General features: G+C 35.1%; 2 protein-coding genes across 2 annotated transcripts; both read right to left on the minus strand.

The window, feature by feature from the left end:
• Positions 1 to 6,923: 6,923 nt before the first annotated feature.
• Positions 6,924 to 8,084, minus strand: LOC131047217 (G-type lectin S-receptor-like serine/threonine-protein kinase SD2-5). Its single transcript, XM_057981078.2, has one exon. The coding sequence runs from the start codon at positions 8,082 to 8,084 to the stop codon at positions 6,924 to 6,926; it is 1,161 nt and encodes a 386-aa protein (XP_057837061.2).
• Positions 8,085 to 13,776: 5,692 nt separating this feature from the next.
• On the minus strand, positions 13,777 to 21,356 carry LOC131047224 (leucine-rich repeat receptor protein kinase HPCA1). Its single transcript, XM_057981085.2, has 18 exons — positions 21,069 to 21,356; positions 20,852 to 20,978; positions 20,216 to 20,287; positions 19,809 to 19,883; positions 19,603 to 19,674; positions 19,328 to 19,489; positions 19,161 to 19,235; positions 18,997 to 19,068; positions 18,791 to 18,862; positions 18,550 to 18,618; positions 18,392 to 18,466; positions 18,104 to 18,307; positions 17,507 to 17,973; positions 17,233 to 17,388; positions 16,776 to 16,915; positions 16,420 to 16,639; positions 15,030 to 15,274; positions 13,777 to 14,415 (listed from the first exon to the last, which is right to left on the minus strand). Exons 1-18 carry the CDS (start codon positions 21,160 to 21,162, stop codon positions 13,897 to 13,899), a joined length of 2,916 nt encoding a protein of 971 aa, XP_057837068.2. The 5' UTR covers positions 21,163 to 21,356; the 3' UTR covers positions 13,777 to 13,896.
• Between the last annotated feature and the right edge of the window lie 5,828 nt (positions 21,357 to 27,184).

Below are 27,184 nucleotides of genomic sequence, written 5' to 3' on the forward strand. Positions count from 1 at the left end.
AGACTAACTCTCTCTCAACTAAAGCTCTTGATTTTATAGACCTTGAGAGGATGAGATGATGTGGTTTAGATCAACGATCACGATCAGATCTATAGATTTGGATGGCTGTGAGCAAAGGTGAAGGTTGCGAGAAAGGGAGAAGGAGAAGACAAGTGTCACTCATCTCACCTTGACTGGGTTGCTGATTGAGAGAATCTAGGGATGGTTGGAGGAAATTTAGGCATCAGAGGACAAGTGGACTCAAGTCCTTCCTAAGATGTAGGGGGTGTTGGAGAGAATATAGTAAATGGTTATGAAATATGTGTACGTACACAATTTTCATTAAGTTTGGAGGTTGAGGATAAACGACAAATTCCTTAGCCACATGTTTGATGAGTTGGCAAAGCGAAGATGAAGTGGAGATGGAGGGTGAGTTGGATAAGGGATATTAAATAATTAGAAATTATTTAATATTTTGAGACTATAGGATAGGATAATAACTATTAAATATTGGATATTTAATTGCTTGGAGAAGATAATTAAAAATTAGATACTTAATTAACTTGGTTAGAAGGATAATTAAATATTAGATATTTAATTAATTAGAAGAATAGGATAGATGAATTAATTAATAAAATATTAATTAATAGAAAGACACGAAAAATGAATTAAATAAATTAATCTTTTCAAATTAACTATTTAATAGAAGAATAACTATTCAATAAATATAAAATATTTATTTAATTGCTCATAGACATTTTTATGTGTATACAACAATAGTTAAATCCCATAACCGGGTAAGCTATAACAAGCTTAATATTATTCAAATCCTCTAACCAGGTGGTCCATTAGCTTGGATTTCAAATCCTCTACTGAGGTTACTCCTCACAGGGTATTGCTTCTAACAAGGCATTTGATGCAGGAGCATCCATTCAAGGCATTCAGGGTACCAAGGTGAAGAATGGTACAAAGTCATCCAATTAAACAAGGAGACCTATAAGGTCTTCACATGATGTAATAATGACCATTAGAGCCAACCAAATTGGAAAAATGTAATAGGAAACCCAAAAGTTGAAAATTGCCAATATGTGCAAAATTGACAATTTTGGCCTAGAACTTGGTTTTTGGGTAGGAGATGAATTTTATGAGTAAAATAGGTTTGGATTGTCATATAATTACCATAGGGACTGATTCCATGCATTGGATAAGCCATTTGAGCAAGTTGACAACTTTGTGTGACAACATGACAACTTTTTGTGCATTTTTTGTTGTTGTCAAAAGTTGCAAAATTGCATTTTTGGTGGTTAGAGGGTAGTTATCCCTTTGGATTCGGTTTGGGATGATCCAAACACTATATAAACCTTGTAATAAATCCCTAAAAAGGAGAGAGAGGGGATTGGAGACCGAAATACAAGTTTTGATGCTTCAATAAAGGTGAAATAACCCTATTTTTTGCATTTTATCACGTGGCAGTCTGAAACTCTTTAATTTTCCATGCATTTGTGAATTTATTTCTGTTCAAACTTGATTGGAGGTTTATCTATGATGTCTTAGCTTCATTTTGATACCAAGATTGATTGATTTTGTGTCCATTTGAATAAGTTATAAGCATTTTTCTATAACCGGTTAAAACCCAGATTTAGGGTAAGCAGCAGGCTTGTAAATGTAATTTCTTTCATTTCATTGCATGTCTTGACCCCAAACTTGGCAAGGGGCTTGGGGAAGATGTATATTACCTTTTAAAACCATTGGTTTGAGGTTTTGCAGGGTTGACATCCTTGAAAGTTGCAGATTTGCAGAGTTAAGCATGATGAAGATGCTTGGTAGGGTATTGGTTTGACCAATCTAGCTTAAGGAAGGTACCTTTTTATGAAGGAAACCATCTAGGCAGGTCCTAGGGATGGTGTAGGGTCCATAAATTTGATGGTAAGGTGCCTGGAGGTCAGACATTGACCAAGCCCTAGTTTCCTAGGGTCTACATGCTCAAATTTGGGGCTTTCTATGTTGCAGGTGGTTTGAGTCTAATTCCTCTCATATTTAAGCATTTTATAACATATATTGCCACTTTCCAAGAGATGGAGTTCAGGGGTTAGGATTTGAGGGGTGTTCCTTTGTTAAATGACCCACTTTTATGCCATTTTGCAGTCCAAAAGTTGTAGCAGCAGAGACATGGTCCAAAACAACCCCTATCAAGTTTCACATATGTTGAAGAAATTAAAAAGGGGTATCTAAAAAGCCAAACACTTTTTCCAGTGCTTTGGAAAAGTTTTGAGTTAGTTGCTCTAGAAGGTCGCTATAGGGCTACAAGAGGGGCAATTAGGCCTCTTTGGCAATTCTTGGTGTTTGAGTGCTCCTTTGGGTTTTAGGTCTCAAAGTCCACCAAGACCTATTCAATTTCTTTGTGTAAGGTGTCATGAAGTGTCTTAACCATTGGTGAGTGCCTTGGGGTGTTTGAAATCCATTTTGTGTCTTTTATGCCATTTGATCTTGTTTGGGGAAGGGCTTTGAAACCTTGTATTTCCCTTATATGCCTGATTGGTTTGAATCTTTCAGTCCACCACACTTACCTCTACATCAACATTATAGTCAATCCCTTAACCAAGTGGTCCCTACAAGATCTATTTTTAACAAGACTTATTGTAAAGCTTTAACAGGCTTGGCTCCTAACAGGGTGAACTTCAGAAGAGTTCAAAATACTTTTGGGCATTCATCCCCACCGTGGTTTTTCCCATTCGGGTTTCCACATCAAAAATATTGTGTCAAGTGGTGAATGTTTTTGTGGTTATGTTTACTATGGTTGAATTCCCTAATTGCTTAATCCACTTTGATATGTTATGTTAACCGACAACAATCTGAAATGAAGTTTTACTTATGTCAGTAAAGTATTTAGTTGTTTGTGAGTTTCAAGCTGTTTTACTGTTAGTCTGTGATAACTGTCAACTAGTTTAAACTTGACAGTGATATTGCATTTGTAGTTCAGTGGTTTAACTTGTCAGTTTAAAGTTTACTTTGAGAGGTTAATTCTGAGATTGGTGAAAGTTTATATCAATTTTCTATCTACTGATTCACCCCCCTTCTCAGTAGTTGACCAGATCCTTATTCTTTCATCATACCATCACATGCAACCAAAGGTTAACTTTCAAGTAAAATCATGAAGCTAGGGGTTGAAACTATCAACCCAACATAAGTGTTAGGCTATGCAACATTAACCATGTATTCGTATGTCATTGTTATGTGTCTTCACATTTCTTGGAAAGTGTTCCAGGGGACATGAGAATCAAAACATTTAATATTTATTTCTTATTCAACAAATTGTAATTATATTCCAAAGAGTTGGACACATGTGATAGCGACTACAAAACACAAACGGGGAATATAATTATTAGGCATCCACTTTGGAAAGATGAAGAATCATGAGTTGGAAACCAAGTATGGATGATGTTACATATTCCATTTTGTATCCTATGCTATCATAGATGAGTTACATATCACTCAAGTGGTTATAGATTTGATTGGCTATGGGTTAGGTGCCCATGTGAGGGCCATATGAAAATTGATTAATTTATTACCATAAGTTTTGGTAGTATACAAGGGAGGGTGTATGATTTTGGAGGTGATATTTGCCTCTTGTTTTGAAAAATTACAATTGTTTTCTCTTGTACCAACTCTTCTATAAACTAGTACCTAAGACCTTAGTAAATAAGAATGACTTTTTACAAGTTGGAGAAGTAACAAAGTGCACTATAATATTTAAGACACAAAAGGAGTGATGGAAGTGAATGCATTTTACTCTCATTCATTTGAATACAAGATATACTTGGGAGTTTTTCCCTGTAAGGGTTTGTCCATGTAAATCATTTTGTTGTGAGATGTTTTTCATGTGTTGCTAATTTGTGTCATCCATTGTTGTTATTGTCTTACATGTTAAAGTAATATTCATTTATTTGGTGTTTTATGTCAATATAGAATAGGTTTATTAAGCATGTTAAAGTCATTGATTTTCTCATAACAAAGAAGATGAACATCTCTTTGGTTTTTCATACTAAGGCAACTTAATTTTCAGATTTACATAAATCATAAGATTTTCATATTGCAATGGTCTAACCCTTGAATCTAATCAATATTACTATTGGATTAGAGATTTATTATAAATTTCTAATAATTTTCAAATAATTTCCCAAAAATAAGCACTCATTATGATAGTCAACATAACAAGTGTTTTCCTCGATATGATTAGGTTATCAAAAATAGGTACCCAACAAGGATAGTCTTTCACTACACATGACCATAGGATAAAGAAACATGACCACCATGTTAAAGGGTAATCCCATGCCACCAAACAAGAGCTCCAAGTCAAAACCACCTAACATTAATACACATGATCAACTCTATTAAATCTCTCTAACATTCCACTAGTACTTGCCATTTTATTTCTTGAAATAACAAACTAGATCCAATATGAAATCCCAGTCATACAAGGATGAATAAATAACCAATTTCTTCTAACATATTCTCACAAGCTTGCTAGTGTAAGAAATCAACAATTAAGGAACACTAAGAGATAAATTACCATGGATCCATCACATGCAATGACATGCTAGCACATGAAAATTAGTGAAAGATCTTTGATCTAATACAAAATGTTAAAAAAATATATTCACAAAACTCTTAGTAATTAAAACAAATTAAACATAAATGTTAAGCATTGTGAACATTTCCATATTAACTCTTTAAGGAGAATATAGTAGAAATCAAAGATAAATAAATTTTATAAAGATTTGAACATGTAAACATTATACAAAAAAATGAGAGAGATAGAAGCGAAATCAACCACAAAAAATAGAATGGCATGGATCTATACCTTGGAAAAATACTTTCAAGAGAAACCTAGCCTCTAAAGTATCGAACAATTGTATGATTCAAGAATAATAAACCTATTAAAATACAATATGAAGACCTTGCCCAATAGAAATCAACATCCTATTCCTTTGATAGAAATATAACAACATTACCCTATAAACACTCCTCTCATATTGTCTCCATCTCAAGACTTTAACCTATAGACTCATAGAGGCTCGAAAGTACCATAAGACATTACCATGGGCTTAATCAGGGCCCAAAAAGATCATGACAAAAATTCATATGACACTCTCCATTATTTCTAGTTTATCTCCTTTATAAATAAACCCTATAATGTATCATAACATACATCATATGTGTGTCAAGACTCCTACTCCACTTTGTAACCTCCCTCTTAATCATGCTCTTACATGTCATAATATATCTTAAACTATATCTTTGTCAAAGGTGCTCTTACACATCCTTTATGACAAAATATTATTTTATAAATATATTTACATATATGTAAATGCCAAAATAACCATAAATCATATATGGGATAATGGAAAATACATAGAAAGAGATATCCCATTTCATTAAAACATATAAAATAATAAATAATCAAATAATTCAAACACTAAAACTTGTAAAATGTATGAGATACTAAATCTTGACAAAAATAATTTTTTTTTAACTAGAACAAAAGAAAGGCCAAATTGCACCAAAAGCGTTGATGACAACAAAAGTGATTTATTATATGACAAAAAACTAGATTATGACAAAAATCATTTAGCTCTAATTATTATCTTTCTTTCCATTATTTCTGATTTAAAATTAAACCAAATGCGAATCCTATTATGTGTAATGTTTTATAAATAAAAGTGACAACAACAACAACAACAACAACAACAATAAGCTATTTGTTCTTGGGATTCGACTTAAACAACACACTCTAAGCTTTGACATGTTTAGGTGGCTCGTCCAAAATCACACTAATTGGTGGACTTTACTATAGAAACTGGTGTGATTTCAAATGAGCCACTTAAGCAAGTCAAAGAATAGAGTGCATTGTTTGAATTTTCCCATAATTGAGAATATTAAAAGATTGAATAAACCTATAATTCATTTCAAATTTTTTATGTCATAAAATAAGAAACAATTGATGCAACCCAGGTTTTCACAAAATTTGATGATGAATCTCTAAAAAGACAACATGTTGCAACAATTAGAAATATGAAAATTATGATTCAAGTAGCAACAAACAAAAATATAGTTATAAATACAATTATGTTAAAATATGTTTAACAATTTTTAACATTTCCTTGATTTTTTATTAAAAAACCCTTAGATCTAGTTATTATTTTTATTTCCATTGTTTTGTACTTAAAAACCAAATCAAACATAATTGAAGGATTTCAAAGTTTTATAAATAAGAGTGTAAAAAAGAATCATAATAAGTTACATGTTCTTTGGATTTTGGCTTAAACAACACATTTGAAGCTTTAACATGTTTAAGTGGCTCATTTGAAATTACATGTTTAAGTGGTTCATCTGAAATTACACTAGTAGGTAGGGCCTTATTGAAAAAACTAGTGGTGATTTAAAATGAACTACCTAAAACAATTCTAAATGCTTTTGAATTTGATTGTGTGTATTCTTTTTTACATCAACGTTTCTCGATTTGATTGTGTGTATTCTTTTTTCCATCAACGTTTTGGATCACATGCATCAACGTTTCACATCACACTCCGTAATCTAGGAAATACTAAGATGTTAGAAAGTGTTAAAGAAATGTTAGGATGTGTTATTTAAACTTACTAACTATTAATAGTCTTCAATGACTCCATAAAAAAATTATTTATTTAAAATTTTGTATGTCATAAAATAGATTTCACATTATTTTTTTATTAATTTCTAAAAATACATGTCTATGCAACAATTAAAATCTTTAAAACATATAAAAGCATACAAAAAAAACACAAATATAAAGATGAAATACAGTTCTGGTTAAAAAACCAGCAGCTTTTAACATTTCCCTGGTTTTTTAAAAATCTATCAAAATTTCTCCACCAGGAATCGTTTACTGACCTATATATACAGTCGATTTAATCTCTTCCATGCTCAAACTTCACTGTTCTTGTATCCTCAGCAGGCATAACGCAAGAAGAAGAAGAAGAGGAGCACTGTGTTCGATCCATGGAAGACGTTTTCTCCCATATCTTGAAACTCTCCCCCTCTTCACAAATCGGACCAAACGAAAACTCAAAATCAACAGGCGGATCCAAAAGCTCAACATTTCCCTCAAGAATCTGCACCACACTACTCATACTCGGCCTTAAGGCCGAATTACTCTGAGCACACCAGATACCCAACTTAATCATTCTCTCCAAAACCTTCCCTGCCTCTGCAGAAACCGACCCAATTCGACTATCAAACAGATCTGCCAATTTCCCCTCTTTCATCTTTCCCAACGCAATCGAAGGCAAATACCACTGCTCACAGATCTCAGACTTATCCACAACTCTTCGCCCGCTCACAATCTCAAGAAGCACCATTCCATAGCTAAAAACGTCACTTTTAGCAGTGATTTTGTAATCCAAAACAGATTCAGGGGCAATATACCCAGGCGTTCCTCTGACATGAACCGTCACAATCCGGCTTTGATCCTTACTCAGAACTCTGGCTAACCCAAAATCTGCCACCTTTGCAGTGAAATTCTCATCAAGCAGGATGTTTTGGGGCTTTATGTCTAAATGAAGTACTCGAGAATTCGAATCCTGGTGCAAATATTGGAGGCCACGGGCAGTCTGAAGCGCAATTGAATGGCGGGTCTTCCAGTCGAGTGATTCTCTGTTCGAATCGAAGAGCCAGTCGTGAAGGGACCCATTTTGCATGAATTCGTAGACCAGCAGATAACGAGAATTGTCGGCGCAGAGGCCATGCAAGCGGACCAGATTTGAATGGTTGAGGGAGGCCAGCGCCGTCACTTCTGCAACAAATTCGTCGACGGCGCCGCCGGCGGCGCTGTGGAGGCGTTTTACGGCCACTTTTGTGCCGTCTTTTAGAGTTCCTCTGTATACGCAGCCGAATCCTCCTCTGCCGATCTCAGTGGAGAAATTGTTTGTGGCGGCTTTCAGATCTTTGTAGCTGAACATATTTGGAATGCCGCTGTTTTTCTTCATAAACCAATCTACTGCAATTTTGCTGCCACCCTTGATGTAAGTTGTTAGGCATAACCTTTTATGCCATGACATTTTGCACGCCATTTTTGGTATAGTGCAGAACACAAAAGGGAGTGGAGTCACAGAGTTAAATTGATAGTACAGAGATTAATTTATTGATAATACAGAGATTAGTTTATTGATTGGAATCAGTTGGTCAATGATAAAACTAGCACGCAAGCCTCCAGATCTGGACATGTGTGATCTGGATGTTAATGATCATAAACGTTGACTTGGAGCCATATCTACTACCATATGATATGAGTATTTTAAAATAAAATAAAATAAACTTTGATGTAATATGATATTATTATTTCATATATGATATGTGCATTTTAAAGTAATAATATAAACTTTAATGTAATATGATATTGTTTCATATAAAGTTTAATATTGCATTACATTCTTTAAAAAACTAGGAAAAGTCAAAGCTTATGTAGCTGATAAAGTCTTGAGTAAATATTTAAAGTATAGTTGATTAAGTATAATATTTGAAGAGATAAAATAATATTTACTAGAGTTATTAAGCGATAAGAAATATGGAGTCATTATTAGGAGGAAGAGATGGATCATTGTCATTAGGCTTGTTTTAACTATTAAAAATCTTCATGGTTTTGATTCAATTTTCAATTTGTAAGAGCACCTTGTTTGTTAACATGTTCACTATTAAAAGACTTAGTATCATACTTGGTAGGACGGAATTATCTATAGCAAGACAAATAAACTTATTGTCTAGCCAACTAGGAATACCTTTATCATGAGGCTAAAAAGAAACTAAAGGGAGAAAAGAATGCTAGGATCAATATGAGTATTGCTACCTTGGACTTTGTGTTGAGGTGGTTAAGAAACATGTGAATCGTTAGAATCACGCCCATATGAATTATGACTACACATGTCTATGCTAATGCCCTCAAGGAGTAGATTGAACGTAATTAGGAGGGCAGGTGGAACATTGAAAATCATACAACTTGCATCAACTTGATCATCAAGAAGCACATATAGGTGAGCAAGTTACTTGTAAGTGTATTAGCTTACAATTGTACAAGTTGCATTACCAAACATATCCAAACCTTGTATTAATACTTCATAAAGACTTAAACCAATACAACTTCTCCCTCTAAATTTCTATAGTACTTCGTTACTTTTACCAACTAGAAAATAACTTATTCTTTCTTCTACTCCAAGCTCCAATTTATAGCCAAAAGTAATACAAGAAACCATAAATGGTTTCCAATACAATTGACTCAAACCATGACCCAAGTAGTTTGCATGCAAAAGATACCCATGACATGTGTCCAATAGTTATAAGCATTGTTCTAGAAACTTTAAGGTTCTTCTTATGAACTTGGACCTCTAACTTCAATAGAGGACACAAAGCCACTAGAAGACAAAATAACAACTCCTTATATGCCCAAAAGGCTACCCACTTCTTACAAATAGTCGAAAATAATTTTTTACACCTCTTTCAATATCATAGATTCTTTTTAAACTACTATAGATAGTGAGATTCTCTTACATTTCATGCCACGTGTTCAAAGGTTTTGTCAGCAACCAAGTTAAGCTTCCTCACTCAATACCACCTTCCAAAGAATATTCCAAGCACCTAGAAATAATATTTGATTACAAGAACATTTGTCCTCGTGTGGGACGTCCAAGTTCCTCTTTCATGATTATTGGAGTCAGATGACACAATAATTGTGTATTAAAATATTAAAGTTAAGATACATTGGTATAAGATTACAAGATTAATGTTAACAATTCTAACAATTATTGATTAAAATCTTATATATTGTCACAACTATATTCCATGAAGAAAAAAGTGTGCTTTGTTTCACCTCTCTTTGACATGTTTCATTTATTTTTTCATCTTTTCACTTGTTATTTGGAGATGTTCATTTAATTGAATTTGGCCCATTCATACATTTAAGTGGATTAAAGAGAAGTGTGAGGTCATCCATCACATTAAATGCATGGATAACTATTTTTGGACCCTTCTTTTCTTATACATGAATGTTCATGTTTTACTCAAATGTTGTGGGGAATACTTCAACAAAATAAAAACATTTTGTAGAAATTTAGGATGTAAAAATGTTGAATAAATCTGATTAAATTTTTTAAAATTTATTAATATGATAGTCTTTAGATAAACATACTTAAGGTATTCATATTATTTTATTGAATCAACATTAAAAGCCAATCATACATACTCATTTTTTCTAAACATTAGAGAAGCTCTTAGGTGGTTTGGTCAATGAAAATAATGCTTTTAAGAAACTAGCATAACAATGGCACCAACCATCATGTAATTTTGAGAGTAAATCTTTATGATCTTTTTTGTTGAAATTTGAGAGCTTGATAGATTTGCACAATTGCTAAACTTCACGATTCAAAGATCTTTAAATAGATAACATATGTTGATAGATGTGTCTCTTGTATGAGACATAGTATGATTAAATATAGTTTATATTTTAAACACCCCCCATAAACTTTATTGTATCAAACAACTTAACTAGGTGTTAGTGACCACCCATAAATAGGTTTATTACCTATCCATGTTGGAATAAAAAATAATTTGACACCAACTCCTTCTCAAAAGTATACAAACTTATCCATGTTTTGAACACCCTTGATTCCTTTTGTTCCTTTGTTCATCATTATCCATAACAAGATGCCTTTCATAATTCTATCAATAAAAATAGGAGTGTCAATGAGCCCTTGATCTGTTGATGAAGTTGAATGGTTCTTAATGAGCCCACCAAGGATGAAGTCTTGTCAAGTGCATGGTTCCAACATCTTGAAAATGGATGAAGTCGGAATCATACCCACAATGAATTTGATGGAATGGATACCCCTTAGTCGAAGAAGTCATTTCTAAGCTCACACGTACAATTTAATAGCTTCCAAATATAGAAAATCAATGCACATTTTTTAGAAAAAAAATAAAAATAATAATGAAATAAATTACTCTCTACAACATGCCCAAAGAACCATAGGCTAGTTGGGCTCTATGATACGAAAAGACCGTAGTAAAATTCCATATGACTTACACTCAATTATTTCTCATGTTGTAATCAAGATTGCTAACCCACTTTCTAACCTTTCTATTGATGACACTCTTGTATGTCATAATATTCCATATTACTTACACTCAATTATTTCTCCCGTTGTAATCAAGATTGCTAACCCACTTTCTAACCTCTCTATTGATGAGACTCTTGTATGTTATAATATTCCATATGACTTACACTCAATTATTTTTCATGTTGTAATCAAGATTGCTAACCCACTTTCTAACGTCTCTATTAATGACACTCTTGTATGTCATAATATCTCTTACACCATATAGGGTTCCTTGGTGTACACAACCGAATCCTTCTCTACTGATCTCATTGGCGAAATGATTTGTGGCTGCCTTGAAATCTCTGTAACTGAACTTATTTTGTGGGTCGCTACCCTTCTTCATAATCCAGTCCATTGCAATTTCGCTACCATCCTTGAAATAATTTGCTGGACACAACCGTTTGCCCCTTGACATATTGGAATCCATTTGGGTATTCTGCATAAAACTGGTAGACAGCCCACAAAAGGGAGTAGAGCCACAGAGTTGAATTGATGATACAGAGATTGTTTTATTGAGTGGAACTAGTTGGTCAAAGACATACCCAGCACGAAAGTCTCAGAATCTAGACATGTGTGATCATTAACATATCAGTTGGTCAATGACTTACCCAATACGTCTTCAGATCTAGTTATGTGATCTGAATGTTAATGATCATATGGTGGATTATAAATTGATCTATTTTCATTTTCACAAAAGTTGATTTAGAAAATATTTTTATGTATTATATACCAGCTGGTCAATGGCTTATTCAGTAGGCAAGTCTTCAAATGTAAACATGTGTGATCCAGGTGTAAAAATAATATTCTGGATTATAAAAAGATCTATTTTCATTTTAATAGATCTTGATTTCAAATCATATCTACTACTATATATTTGATGTATTATAATATTATTTTAGATAAAAAATTATATTTCACTGTTTAAAAAAAATGGTAGAAAAAGTCATATATCAAAGAATATGTAAGATTAAGTCTTGAATAAATACTCGAGACAAAATAATCCAGAAAAAGTCATATATCAAAGAATATGTAAGATTAAGTCTTGAATAAATACTTGAGACAAAATAATCTACAGTTGAGTAGTAAAGTTGTTAAGTAATAAGAAATATAGGGTGACTGGTTGGAGCAAGAGGTGGATCGTGGCTGCTAGACTTTCTCCAAGTAATAGGAAAGTTTTCATAAAGAAAATAGTGAATTTAACTTGTTTTAAGAAAAGCTGTTGCAATATTGAATTATTTTATATATTCATGTTTTACTCAAGTATCAGGCAGAATAGTTCAATGACACAAATTTTTTTAAATAGAAAACTGCAGAGTTACCGGGGGACGCGGCCTTGACCTGAAAACCCCTGTCCCCGTCTTGGGGATGTTTCGAGGACTTGGGGACGGCCAGGGGACGTTTCCCCGTCCCCAAATTGCCCTGTTTTTTGAGGGGACGTCCTCGAAATGGGGGGACTCCTGCCCTAGCTTTGGGGGACGTCCGTACGTCCCGGGGACGGCTGGGACGTCCCCAATCCGTCCATGTTTACATATATACTTAAAATGATTCTATTTAGGACAACCGGTATTAATGACAGTAAGGAACAAGTGAGGAACACTGGAGAAATGAGAGGCTGAAACGGAAAGACAAAGACATCATATGAAGAAATTATGTGACATAAAATTGAAACTATATGGCAGCAGTGTAGCCTTTGGGCATTTTGACACAGAGATTAGAAAATCGCCAAACTCGGTGAGTCAATAGAAAAATAACACCCAATGCCTTTATTAAAGTATAAGTTTTTTGGGTCTTGCGGGGCGTTGCCCCTCGACCCCGCCCTGTATCGCGACAGGGAGCGCGCAAGGGGCGATGCCCCTTGACCCCGCCTTGGGGGCACTGCCCCGAAACCCCCGTTGAAAAATATGGGGGGAAACTGCGTCGATCGAAGTAGGGAAAATTTAACCTTCGAGTCTATTGATATGCATATTGACAATGTGAATGAATTGAAATTCTGATTTATGAATGCATAATTGCATATTGTGTATTGAGTATTAACAATGTTGTATGTTCAGAATTTACATTTTAAAATGTTTTCAACTTTTCATAGTATCATACACATGCTATATCCATGTTTTATTGTTTTCATATGAATATAATGTATGTATGAATGCTTTATCCATGTTTTCATATGAACATTTAGAATTTTGAAATTTTCCTATAAATTTTAAATTTTTCTTATATTTTATATAGCCGTCCCTTTTGCCATCCCCCGCCATCCCCAAATTTGGCAAAAAAATTTGCCGTCTCGTGTCCCGCCGTCCCCTGCCGTCCCCGTCCCGAAAACTCGGGGTAACTTTGGAAAACTGTTAAAAATGATTTTTATAACAATCTTGATTTTATTAAGATTGTCTGGTCGATGGAAATCATGCTTTTAAGCAACTATCATAGCAGTAATACCAACCGTGATGTAATCTCGAGGATAAATCTTTCTGAGCTTTTTAACCCTAAAACATTAGCAGACGACTCATTATCATATATTTTATCATTAGCGAGTGGGAAACTCAAATTCAAACTAAAAATCATTTCAATCCTCGTTTCATTTGTAAGCTCACACAACTCTCAGCAATTTCAATCCGAGACAACATCTATTGTATTCAATTTGGTAACATCCGAGTAGAAAAAATCAATACACACTTTTCAAAAACAATAAAAATAAATTATACTATACAACAGCCCCAAGAGCCCTAAGAACCACAAGCTACTTGGGTTCTATGGTGCCGGACACCTGATAAGCTCCACTATATTCAAACAAGTTTCTATGATTGTCTTTCCCTTGCCCAGGTAAAACCATGGAAATTTCTTCATCATCTTCATCATACAACTTCCGAGTCCCTTTTACAACAATAGGGTCGCTTTCTGGACTGTCTTTAACGGAGCTATATGGACCTTGCATTTCTACAATGGACTCCAGTTCCTTCACTGCTCCTCTCATGCTGGGTCTTTCGGCACCCAATTCCTTAACGCAGCTCAAGGCTAAACCTAAGAACTCCCCAAACCCTGTAAGGTTGTCCTGTTTTAATGCAGGGTCCATTAAATCCTCTTGCAACCATGCTATACCTCCACTGTCCAAGGCCTCCTTCACCAGTCGAACTATGTATTTCCCTCCTTCAATGGGGAGTCGCGCTGTAATCAGCTCCAGCAAAACAATACCAAAACTGTACACATCGCTTTTCTCACTGAGCTGCTGGGTCATGTAGTATTCTGGATCCAAGTATCCCTGTACCACATATAAGAATACCATGAGTCAGTGATAGTCTTCAAATTGGTAGTGACTGATGCAATTTTGGTAGGTAAACATTTTCTACATTTCTTTTTTGTTTTATGATCCCTGGTACAGAGTTGAGTGCTTGTCCTGTTTACTCTTATACTTCCATAGCTCTATTGATCAATTTCTTTTAAGATTATGAAAGATGTACTGTATGTTCACTTAATTTTAATCACATTTTAGGTAATTAATTAATTAATTGTGTTTTATAGTCTATCGTATTAGGTGATCTATTTTTGAGTCTACAGATGATTTGCAGTAAATGAAACTCTCTGTATTGCATTCTTAGTATGCAGGAGGCATCTAACTGTTCTTCAAATACAAGGCATATATATATCCTACCTTTAGAACTTGTCACCTCTCTTTCAAGAATATAAATTCTCTATCTATAAAAAAATCTTTTATTATTCAACTTTTCTTTTTTATATTCCTCCCAAGATAGTTCTACTTTTTCAGGCCCATTTGATCTACTCTAATCATTTGAAGAAATTGCCACATTTCTTTTTTCTTTCCATTTTCTTTAATGACTAATGAATGATTAATTCATAATTTGAAGGCATAGGTACCAGTGTTCCTTTGACTTGAGTTGACACGTGGCTTTTGCCTCCAGCATTTACACCTCCATCAGCAACCAACTTGGACAGACCAAAATCTGCAACTTTGGCATTCAGATACTCATCCAGCAATATGTTAGTGGACTTGATGTCTCTGTGTATGATGGGTGGATTGGCAAGCTCATGTAGATAGTTCAATCCCTTGGCAGAACCCAGTGCTATTTGTAGCCTTCTCGCCCAGTCCAGTGTAAGTTCACCTGCCATTGAAAGAAAGGATTTTAACACTGTCCTGAAAAAATCTGGACTAGAAACACAAATCTGAAATACATTTTTCTGTGGAACAGTTTCTCATACATCAAAATCTTGATCTAGAAAATTGATTCAACTCAAAATATCATTGTTCAAAATATAAAAGCAACATATAAAATGAGTATAGTAGAATGCAGTGCTGTTATGATGCTCTAATAATCTAGCACAGCCTCATAAGAACCGTACACTTGTATAGTAGCTAAGCATGACATCCTGTGTATTGACTACTGAGTTATACAGAGCATTCCTTCTAGAAAAGCAAATTGAGTTACAAGTGTGAGCATATGGATGTGTAATTCAGTTCACCTTATTTTAGTTACAATCAATCCACAAAATGATGGTTCACTACACAGAGAGTTTACTGACAACTATTTCAATTGATTACAAAGTTGAAACTTGAAAATATAGATAAGGCAGGTGTTAGGAATTGCATACAGAAAATATCAATTATATGTAAATAAAGATTAAACACAGGAATGAAAAACACAGAAACAATAATATTGAGGAGACAATTTTAACGTGGTTCACCCAAACTCAGGGTACATCCACCAAATAGAGAGTCCAATATTCTTATCCATAAAATCGAACTAATTACAACCAACAATCCCTTGCAATTCAATACCACTGCCCCTTGACCCCGACTTGGGGACGCTGCCCACAAACCCCGTTCAATAATTTGGAGGGAAACTGTGCTGATAAAAATGGAGAAAATTTAACCTCTGAGTCTGATTAGATTCCATACAACGACGGGAGAATGAAAGGCTACATTTTTTCTATATTTTTCAGTGGGGGATGTTTGGAATGGTTGTGGAACTGCTGGGTAATAGGTTTATACAACTACCTCCTTGTGGTAAATCTTGAGAGCAGTTTTGCAGATTTACAATTTTATGCAAGAATGTCAATTCGGTCAATGGTTTTATTGTCTATCAGCTTTATTTTAATGGTAAAATACATAGTTTTACTCTTCTGCTGCAGCCCCTTGATATGCTCCATTGCAGGATTGTTATGTACATTTGATTTTTGTGCATGTCTTCATATTACACTCTATACTATTATATTTTAAGTAATTATAGATAAGAGGGTGAGATTTTACCAATGAGATTTTCTCTAAGAGTTCCATTGGGGATATACTCGTACACTAGCATCTGTTCTCCCTTTTCAGTGCAAAATCCAATCAGCCCCACCAAGTTTTTATGGTGAACCCGGGACAGGAGCTCAATCTCATTTTTGAACTCGGCTCCACCTTGTAATGACCCCTCCTGGGCCCTTTTGATAGCTACCATTTCACCTTCTGGCAACACTGCCCTATATACCTGCAAAAATTGCAGGAATCAGACTTTTTTCCACTAAAATTAGATAAAACATAGCATATACCTTAAACATATTTCAAACCATAATCAAACACTCGTCAAAATCCCCCACAGATATTACAACTGTGCATCAACATACCCTTCCATATCCTCCCGAGCCAATTTCATTACTTTCAGAGAAATTATTTGTAGCCTCCTTTAATTCAGCAAAAGAAAACCATCTGGCGCCTTTCAGTTTAGGGGCGTTTCCATCATCCATGCTACTGGCTCCCCATGAGGCTGCAATAGTTAAAGCAAAAATTGAATATGAGACCAGTTGACCAAATCCATTATACAGTTAGGTATAATCACAAATAATGTTAATCCTCCTTGGTTCAGCAATTTAAAAACGATTCTTAAGGAGCCCTTGAGGATGAAAGCCAGTAATTCTTTTCTGAAGTTGGGCTAGACATGCTTAGGGTTCAATCCAAAGCACTTTAGAATTCTCAGTAGCGATTACACATCAAACTGGGACTAATTGCATGTGCATTGTGAACCATCTCAACAAAGGGATGCTCATGGAAGAAGATTAAGAACAATGACGAAGAATACTGTACCGAAGGGTTTGTGTATTTCTATGGCCTTCTCTGCTCTTTTCCTTTGCCTCAGTGCATAAAATCCTACAACAATGACCGCAAGAGCCAAAACAACAGCTCCAACAGCTATTCCAGCAATTACAGCTGAACTTATACCTTTGCTAGATTCTTCAGACCCTGCAATCAATCAACCAAGCAACTTGGTCACTTAACTGTTAACAGTCTCTTGTTATGGTCCATTATAAATAAAGCCTATGAATTTATGACCCAGCTTAAAATTCAATGGTTTTCATACCGATGATGTATGGAGTTGCCATAAATAAATAGGGCCCGAATTCCGTTGGAGGTTTATAAACTTGATTGCTTAGTTTGAAACCAATCTGATTAACCTCTGACCGAGTAAAGAACTTAGAATCCGCTGGAAAAAACTGCACTGTTGCAATCAGATACTGGGTGCTATCAAAATTAAGGCAACAGAGATAGACTGTATCTACACCCAATTTGGCTATAAGATCGTTCTCCAAGCCTTTGAATCTCTGTGTATCTGTAATATCTGAAAATGAGGGAGCCCTAAATACCATTTGACCCTTATAAGGTTGTTGGCACTTGCATGTCTTGGGATTGTGCTTCAGTTCTCCAGGGCAATTTTTGTTCCCACATTGTGCCGTAACTGTTTCATAGCTTTTCACTTGCACCATGTTTTGACATGATTCAGAGCTTGAAAGACTAGATCCTGAGTTACAAGCTGGGTTTCCTGCAATCCTGTAAATTTTACATAGAGACAATCAGTATCACAAAACTTGTTTTTTCGTCATGTGAAACCAAGTTAAACTTTCCTTGTCTTCCAATTGAAACAATGAAGTGGGAGGATGATGATCAAAATGCCACTCACCATAAAGTAGTAGTATTGTCTTGGACAACTGCTTGAGCTATACTGTTATTTCTAAGGTCTATCCATCGCACTTGATTCGAATTAGTGGCGCTAATTGTTACTGTTCCATTCAACCGGTTGCTTTTCATTCGTACTGTTTCAAGTGCTGGCAGACTAAAAATTGTTGAGGAAATTTGTCCAGCTATGCTGCAATTATCCATGACTCTGAAACAGCCAAGAAAATTATTAGACAATTCATCTAGATTTTCGCTTCTAACCCAAATGAAATTAGAGTTTTGAATAACTTACATGGTGGTCAACTTTTGTGTGTTGGTTAGCCAAGAAGGAACTGTGGCTGAATTGAAGGAATTGTTGCTCAAGTCTCTGACAATTCAAATGAATTAGAGATGTTGCGATAGTAAAATAACTTATTAAACGCAAATGTCTTAATTGCATCGTCCACTTACATGTATCCGAGTCCAGTTAGTGTAGATAAATCTGGTATGGTACCATTTAGTCTATTATTTGATAGATTCCTAAAACAGCACAAAACCATTCATTTTAGTGTTTTTTCCAATTAATACATTAAGACAAGGATCCAACCCCATCTAGAGATGATCTTCTTCTCATAAATTTATGAAATATTCCTTTACTAGAACAAATTCAGTCACAATCCATGAAGAAGTGAATGAAGGAAATGTTTCTTACAGTTCTTCGAGGCTTACTAGGTTGCTGATGTTGGACGGAATTGAACCTGTTATCTGGTTTCTGTCAAGCCTCCTGTTTCCCAACAATATCACCCAAAAAATACAAATTAGGCGGGCATCCATAAATTTCTGGTCTGTGAATCAGTTAGGAATACCATAAACATGGCATAGGAAGAAAAATCATGAAGTTAGATTGTCAATACTCACAAGACAGTCAAACTGGTTACAAGTCCCAAAGTAGAGGGGATTTGTCCTTCAAACTCATTACTGTCAAATAGTCTGTAGATGATAATAAACAGTACTTAACACAGTCAATATCTATATCACATGCTGAAGGCCATGACATATGTGGAATAATGTATTTCACTCACACATGAAGCAGATTCATATTCCCGCTGAAGAGTACAGGCGGAATGGTGCCTGAGAGATTGTTTAGATTGAAATGGCTACAAAAACCGAAAAAACAAACACTTTTAATAGTTCATTCCTATGACATCAAAACTCATACGAAAAAAAAATGTTGTATCTTTTTACTTACAAGTGATTTGCATTAACAAGTTTGTCTAATCCAGATTGCGTAGAATTGGAGACTGGAAGACTCCCAGCAAGTTGATTGTCAGCAAGATCAAGCCATTCCAGATTGGTCAACTTACCCAGAGTTGCAGGAATCGGACCTGTGAATTTATTCGAATTCAAAGCCCTGTCAAAAACAAATATATCAGTAAACCTTCATATTTCTGTCTATGTTTCCTAAATTCCATTGCCAAAGTGTCTCTTAATAAACACATACGGAAAAGTTACATATAATCTTACAAAAAACTAAGATTAGTCAGGTTCCCCAATGCACTTGGTATTTGTCCAATGAAATTGCACCCGATCATCATCCTGTGAGTGATAGAAATTTACTAGTTATCAAAAATAGAATTCTGCAATCAAACATTGTTGTGAAAAAAATATAAGATGGTAAATATGCTTTGAACATTTTAGGGTGTTGTGCTTTATGCAAAAGCAAAACTTACAGAATTTTCAAGGAGACCAAGTTTCCTATACTACCTGGTAGCCTTCCGGTCAATTCTGTGTTGTAGGACAAATCCCTGAAATGTTCACATTGACAAAAGTGTAAAAACCAATAAAAGTACAGATCTCTGTTCTAATCATTACAATTCTTATTTTTTAAGATTTTTTTGTCTTATATCTATATAATTTTTTTGAAATTTTGAATCATATTATGTAATCTATCAGCAACATAATTATCAAATCTTTATGATGGATTATAATATAATCTGAAATGTCAAATTCTTAAATAATTTAACATAATTTTATTCAGCAAATTATCTAAAAACTATTATAGATTGTGAAAATATCATCTTCTGTACAACTGTTATTTGCAGTATTCATTCTATTTAGTATAGTATATGGTGCTTACAAAGTTTGAAGTGCACTCAGAGAACCGATTTGATTTGAGAGAGATCCCTTCAGCCCCACACTTGATAATATTCTGTACAAGAACTTTATATATCAGCAAGTTTTATGGGATTTAGCAAAACAATTAAAATATGATAAACTGGAAGATACGCTTTTCATTAAAACTTAACATTTAACATAATTTTTAGATTAATGATATCAATTTTCCACAATCCATACTGAATCTTATAGAGAAACATCTACTTTGTGAGGTTAAATATAAAATGTTTTGCAAATTGATCATGAATACATCTGAAAAAATGAGAATTTCAACATGAAGAGATTTAGAATAATTAAACACCCAAATTGATATCAGCAAGATTTTTCAAAAATTGAACATATTTGCAAGTTTTGGTGCTTAAAAAAGCAAATTTCAAATTAGAGCCAATTCAGGTGGATTATTAAGTTTCATCTCATAGCCTTCAACGTTTCTCTATTTTTCTTGTGTGGGGAAAAATTTCATTTACAAAACAGAACACCAAAAAACAAACAATAAGCTTACAGAGTTCTTATGCAAAAAGTAATGGAGATCTTAATGGCTCAGGAATCTTATGTAAAGAGTAATGGTGATCTTATGTAAAGAGTAGTGGAATCTTACAGTGAGGTTATGCGACCATCTGTGCAGGTCACTCCATCCCACTGAGAGTCACAAGGATCTGTGCCACTAATCCAGCTTGGTGGCTCCGTATTTTCCCACAGCAATCTTATGAGATTCAGGGAAGAAACTGTATGTAAATCACAACACCCAAATAATAAGTCTGTGCAGCTTTTATCAGAAGATCACAAAGAAAATGATGAATTTTCAGAGAGCTGACCATCGTTGGTGTTTGTCACCCCTGTAACTCCAAAGCACAGGGAACCCATGCAAAGAATAATCAAACATAACCCACCAAGATATCTAGTCCTCATATCCTCTTTGAACTTAAGGTATGCCAGAAATAGTTACAGTTCGATAGTATTACTGGTTAAGATTGAAGAAACAGAACACTCTGCAATTAATGAGGCTTAGACCAGCAAAATAAATGCCTTATAGCCTCTTGCCAAGTCTCGACGTTTAGTAGTTGTAGTCCAAACAATATGGCAACTGAATGAGAAAGACCAGAGAACAATTCAAAGCTGTGTTATTTTATAGCAGGGCATTTTTGCTTTTTCAAAGAACCCATTATTATTTTTAAAATCTGATTGGTTCACCTGCCTTCGAGGACTTTCCATTTTGATTGCTCATAATAGACTACTCCGCATCCAACGGTGTGAGTGTATTCCCACACATGAGGAGTCAGACTGCATCCTTGATAGACCACGTCAAACTTAGTCCCACATGTTTGGTGGCTTTTCTTTGTGAAGGAACGCGTCCAAAAATGGTAGAGACGAGCAATATTTTTCAGAATATAATGCAAACATCTTTTAACGTTCATATTGGATCGAAAAATAGTAATGTCAACGAAACTATATAAAACCAAGTGCAAATAATTTATTGAGTTATATTTTAATAATTTAATATAATAGTATTTTTTATATATATAAAGTTTATAATATGAGTTATATACATAATTTCTAATATCCAGTCTTTGACTCTTTCTTATGTTCACATCATAAAATTATTTTTCTTTTATTGAAGTTTTCAATAATTAAATATTTAATCATATATATAAAATAAAAACATTTTGTATTTCTTTAAAAGAAACTTTTTTTTTATGAAATACTTATCCTTCAGAAGCCCTTGCAATCTCTTTTCGATCATTTTATTTCTCCCCCTTGCCCTTGGGATGGAGACAACATTTCTCCTTGCAGAGACACCAATATCGCACCCTAGGCATTGTTCTGCAAAGCACAGACGACGATCCTCAAGCCACCCTTTTTTTTCTTCCCTATCGTCATCGACGTTGATCGCCTGATCGACACTTGCGTAAGCAATGCATCCCTTGCATAGGCAGGTATCGCCCACGTAGACGTCGATCCCCAGGCACAAGCGTCGATCCCCTGGCACAGCACAGGTGTTGATCAAGTGATCTATGCCTCCGCTTCCCTTTCCCCCTCATTAAATACCCCTATTTAATGCTATTTTACTAAAATCACAAAGCCAAAGTAGGGGTACGTACCAATGGCCCATACTCGGGTGGTCATTGGAAGAGCCGAACTCTCTCGATGCATTTCTTGTGATTAGGAATCCGCACCATCTTTGCTCCTTTTATCTGGGCTCTTTACTACTTGTTGACTTGTGAGTGTGGAAATGACCCTTCTATGGGCCTCGTGTGGCCTATATAAACACTTCTTTCGCACTTCTTTCGCCCTTCTTTTGCCTCTGTTATGTCGTTCTCCATACCTTTTTCCTCTTGTCCTCTTCATCACATTCTCTTCATCGTTTCCTTCTGTTTTCATCTCTTTCGAGCATTTTCTCACAAAATTTTAATTTTTTCTATTAAATTCTTGCATCTTTGCTTTGTCTTTTACCCGTTGCCAATTTTGTTGCCGTGTAAAAGAGGGGCAAAATGTAAACATCTAAAATTAATTTAGCCTTTTCACATATTAGATTATGTGCACCAATTTGTGGTATCAAAAGGGGGTCTTAAGATGCCACTTTTTTCCTAAATTCATCAAAGTTTGAACTCAACGATAAACTGAACATAGTTACACTCCAAATTTGTAGATGCAACAAGAATAAGAGTCAGAGTGCTTCAAGTCTACTTTCTAAACTACTAATTTGTTTTGAAAATGGTGAAGATTAAGAGCTTCAAAAAGGGGGCCCACTAAAATGTTAACTTTATTTTTGAATTTTTAAAATTGTTTCAATGAGAAATTAGCTAACACCTTCTAGTTTATGTCGGGTTTTTCAGCTAATTTTTAAATGAGTATATGAGTTTTTACTAATTTTTAAAGTGGACACATCCCCAAAAATAGAAATTTGAGTGTGCTCCCCCCTAAAATCATTGAAAACTAATAAAAAATCATTTAATTTTTTTTTTTTTTGTGTAGAATGGAGTCTAGTTTCTAAAAATGTAAGTTTCTTCAAAATCCAATGAATGTGTAAAATACCCAAAATAGTGCATGTTGGGTTTTTGAGCAAAAACAGACACACTAACAAAAGAAATTAGAGGTGGAAGTCTTAACAAAATCAAAATGTGAAAAAAATTACATGCTTGGATAGCTAAGAGAGAGCTTAAGGTCGCTATGGTATTTTTTTTAGTTTCATTGAAACACGTGCAAACATGATGGAGAGCACGACCAAAAATATGTGAAATTTTTTAATCTTTTGATAAAAAACATGTCTTAAGCTTGAAATGGTCATCCAACACTTTGGGTTAGATGCCAAGTACAATCCGACACAAAGAGCTGGTGGTTTCCAATGCAAACCATTTAGTGAGCGCCAAATGTGAAAAGTCAATTTTTTGCATTTGGCGAGCACAAAATTTGGCATGCGCCAAATGTTTTTCATTGCCAAATTTGGAGGTTTTGTGAATGTGCAAATTTTCCAATTTGGGCACAAGTTATACCCACCCCCGAAGGAGAATATATACATGAAATATAACATTTAAGTATAAGAAAGAAAAAAGATATTGATCTTTCTTATACTTTAAGTTATATTTCATGTCTATATTGGTAGAATATTTGAGAGTGGTTTCAACTATATAGGAGTTATAATGTAGATTCTAGTTTTTAGAGGATCATATAAAATCTTAGACTTAGTCAAATTTCAGTAATTAGCATGCTCCTATTAGCATTATTTAGCTTTGTATCTCACTCTCTTTATCTTCCCCAAAATCTAGATCTCTCTCTCTCTCCCTCTCTTGTCTCTCTCATTTATCTCTCCCCTCTCCAGGTATATCCCACCTTCTCTACCTTTCATTCCTTCCTTACCCCCATTTTTATCCTTGACTCCCTCCCTCTCTATTCTCTCTCACTCTCTTATTGTTTCTCTCCTCTCCCTCTCTTTTATCTTGGTCACTACCTATACCTTCTATCCTCTCTCTCCCCTTATCTAGGGCTCTCCCTCACTCTCTATTCACCTCACTACCTCTCCCTCCCTATATTACTACCCACCTCTCTCTCTCTCCCTCTAGGTTTATCACCTATCTAATTGTCCACCCTATAATTATCTCCCTCCCTCTCCACCTTTCTCTCCCTTCCTCTTACCCCTATCCATTTATGAACTCTCTCCCTCTCTTCTCCCTCTCTCTCCAAACCTATCTATCTCCTCATTCGCTAGGATTATCACTCCCTACATGTATACATCTCCATCCATCCCCTCTTACTCATCTCTTTGTTCTTCTATCTCTTCTATTCTCCCTCCCTCCCCTCTCTAGGTCTCTCCCTTCCTTTCTTCCCCTCTCCCTCTCTATCTCAGTCCCCCACTCTCTCGTCTTCTCTCTTCTTCTCTTATTCTCTATCTCCATTGTCCAAGTCATCACCTCTCCATTCCACCCTCTCTCCCCTCTCTAGGTTTCTCCCTCCCTTCCTCTCCACCTATCTACCTTTGCATATAGGTGTTTTTACCCAACTCTCTTTATCCCCATCTATCTATCTCACTCCTCTCTTGCCATCTAGGTCTATCACCTATCTATATGTCACCTCTATAGTTCTCTCCCTCCCTCTCTACCTCTCACTCCCTCCCCCTTAATCCTATCCCTTTATGAAATCCTCCTCATCTCTTCCTCCCTTAAACTCTTTATCTCCTCCTTCCATAGGTCTCTCACTCCCTCCATGTCTACCTCTCCATCCATCCCCTCTTACTCCTCTCTTTTTTCTTTTATCTCTCCTCTTCTATCTCCCTCCCTTCTCTAGTTATATCCCTCCCTTTCTTCCCCCTATCTATCTCCCCATCCATACATACCCCCATATATATCTTGCTCCCCCACTTTGCTATTCTCTCTCTCTCTCTCTAGGTTTCTCACTTCCTTCCTCTCCACATATATACCTCTACATCATGTCTCATTACTCACCTCTCTCTATCCCCCTCTATCTATCTCAATCCTCTCTCTTGTCATCTAGGTCTCTCATCTCTCTTTCCACATATTGTTCTCTCACCTATCTATTTGTCCCTTCTCTAGTTCTCTCCCTCTCTCTTCCCCTCTATCTCCCTTCTCCTTTGCATATTTGTCCCTTGTGATGAAGAGATTGAGATTGCATGATTGGATGACTTTTGATTAGCTATTTGTGTTGTCATTGATGACAATTGATGTTTACTATGTTGTATTGTGTCATCTAAATATTTTTGGTCTACTGGAAATGCCTTATCGGTATTGAAGACAGTGAACTAGGAAAATTAGGACCTTAACCGGTAAACGAGGAAATGTTTTGATTAGATCTAGCGATTAGTGATGATTGAAATGTTGGGGTTTGGAATGTGAGTTTTTATCATTGTAATATGTATTTGAACGGAACCGCATCATGTTATAGTTATCATGTTTATGATTTTTGTTGTACTTTTGCTATGGTTTAAGGACCAACAAAGAATTCTCTTAACCGGTAATGATTTTTGGTTTGGCGGTGATCTACATCAATTTCAAATGCTGAAGGTGATGTGGCACAACCCGCATGAAGTGTTTGAATGATGTTTTGTCGTGTTTGGAGAGAGAATTTATTGGGAATATGCAAAGTACTTAGCAAAGTGTTCTAAGGGTTTGACTTTGTATCAGATCAAGATACAGTGATCATTCAACAATTGTAATTGATTTTAATGATCCATATGATGATCTGTAATGAGTTGTAAAAGATCTATGATGATCTATGTCGTAAGTAGGGTTTTGTAATCGACTAAGTTGTGAAGGTTATTTAGGTTAGTATAGTTGATGTTTGTTGTGTCGGTGGTTTTTAAGAAAAGAGTGAAGCTGAACCAGAGTATGAGATCTGTCAGTGTAGTGGATTTGGAGCAAGAATTGGATCTGATCAAGCAAGTAGTTAAGTGTTATACCTAGATCATTCACTATTGTTCTCTAACAATTAAAACAAGAAAATCCCTTAATCGGGTAGGTCCTAGTAGACCTTTCATTGTAAATCCCTTAATTGGGTAGCTCAACATCTAAGTGTTAAATCCTCTTGCAAGGTTGATCCTAATAGGTCAAAGCTCTTAATAGGGATCATCATCTAAATCCCTTAACCGGGTGACTCCTAACAGGTCAAAGCTCCTAATAGGGATCATCATCTAAATCCCTTAACCGGGTGACTCCTAATAGGATCTTCTCCTAACAGGGCATCTTTGTAAGCTTCTAACCAGGCTAGGATCCTAACAAGGCACATTTTGAAACAGTGCATAATTTGTGTGGGTACCAATTCCCACCATGGTTTTTACCTATTTGGGTTTCCACATGAAAAATATGGTGTTCATATAGTGAATGTTTTTATGTTTTACTTTTAGTTTATGCATTTTGATGAACACTTAATGAACAATTCTGATAAAGTGGTTTAACAGTTGGTTATCAGTGATTACTGGTAATGGTAAAGAGTTTATTACTAGTTTATGGTTGATTTGGTGAATTTTTATGAGTTAAAGTTTTAAGTTTGAAATTGTTGTTAATATTGATTCACCCCCCCTCTAAGTATTAACCAGATCCTCTAAGATTAACAATTGTTATCAGAGCATTGGTCCTCTATAAGCTTAACAGCTTGAGGGAAAGATCTTGAAGAAAAGATGATGAAGGAGGGTCCCAAGTTTACCAAGGACAACTACCGGATATGGAAAGAGCGAATGAAGATATACATTAAAGAATTGGGTGCTCAGTATTGGAATAATGTGGTAAACAAGTATGTTGCTCATACTACCAGTCCCTTGACACCAGATGAGCTTAAAGAACAACAAGAAAACATTTAAGCCTTGGAAGCAATTGTAAATAATTTATATGATTCTGAGTATATAGATGTTCATGGATTAGAAACTGCATTTGAGGTATGGGAGAAATTAGAATTGATTTATGGTGGAGATGAACATGTTCAAAGA

The sequence above is a fragment of the Cryptomeria japonica genome, chromosome 7, assembly GCF_030272615.1.
Source record: "Cryptomeria japonica chromosome 7, Sugi_1.0, whole genome shotgun sequence".
Lineage (NCBI taxonomy): Eukaryota > Viridiplantae > Streptophyta > Pinopsida > Cupressales > Cupressaceae > Cryptomeria > Cryptomeria japonica.

What these genes read in the sequence shown, in the direction of transcription:
- LOC131047217 (XM_057981078.2), bottom strand. Translation starts at nt 8,084, where the DNA reads ATGGCGTGCAAAATGTCATGGCATAAAAGGTTATGCCTAACAACTTAC.
- LOC131047224 (XM_057981085.2), bottom strand. Translation starts at nt 21,162, where the DNA reads ATGAGGACTAGATATCTTGGTGGGTTATGTTTGATTATTCTTTGCATG. An exon ending in GACAATACTACTACTTTATG is followed by an intron (nt 17,974 to 18,103) that starts GTGAGTGGCATT and finishes TAAAATTTACAG; the next exon opens with GATTGCAGGAAACCCAGCTT. An exon ending in AGAAATACACAAACCCTTCG is followed by an intron (nt 16,916 to 17,232) that starts GTACAGTATTCT and finishes TAACTATTGCAG; the next exon opens with CCTCATGGGGAGCCAGTAGC.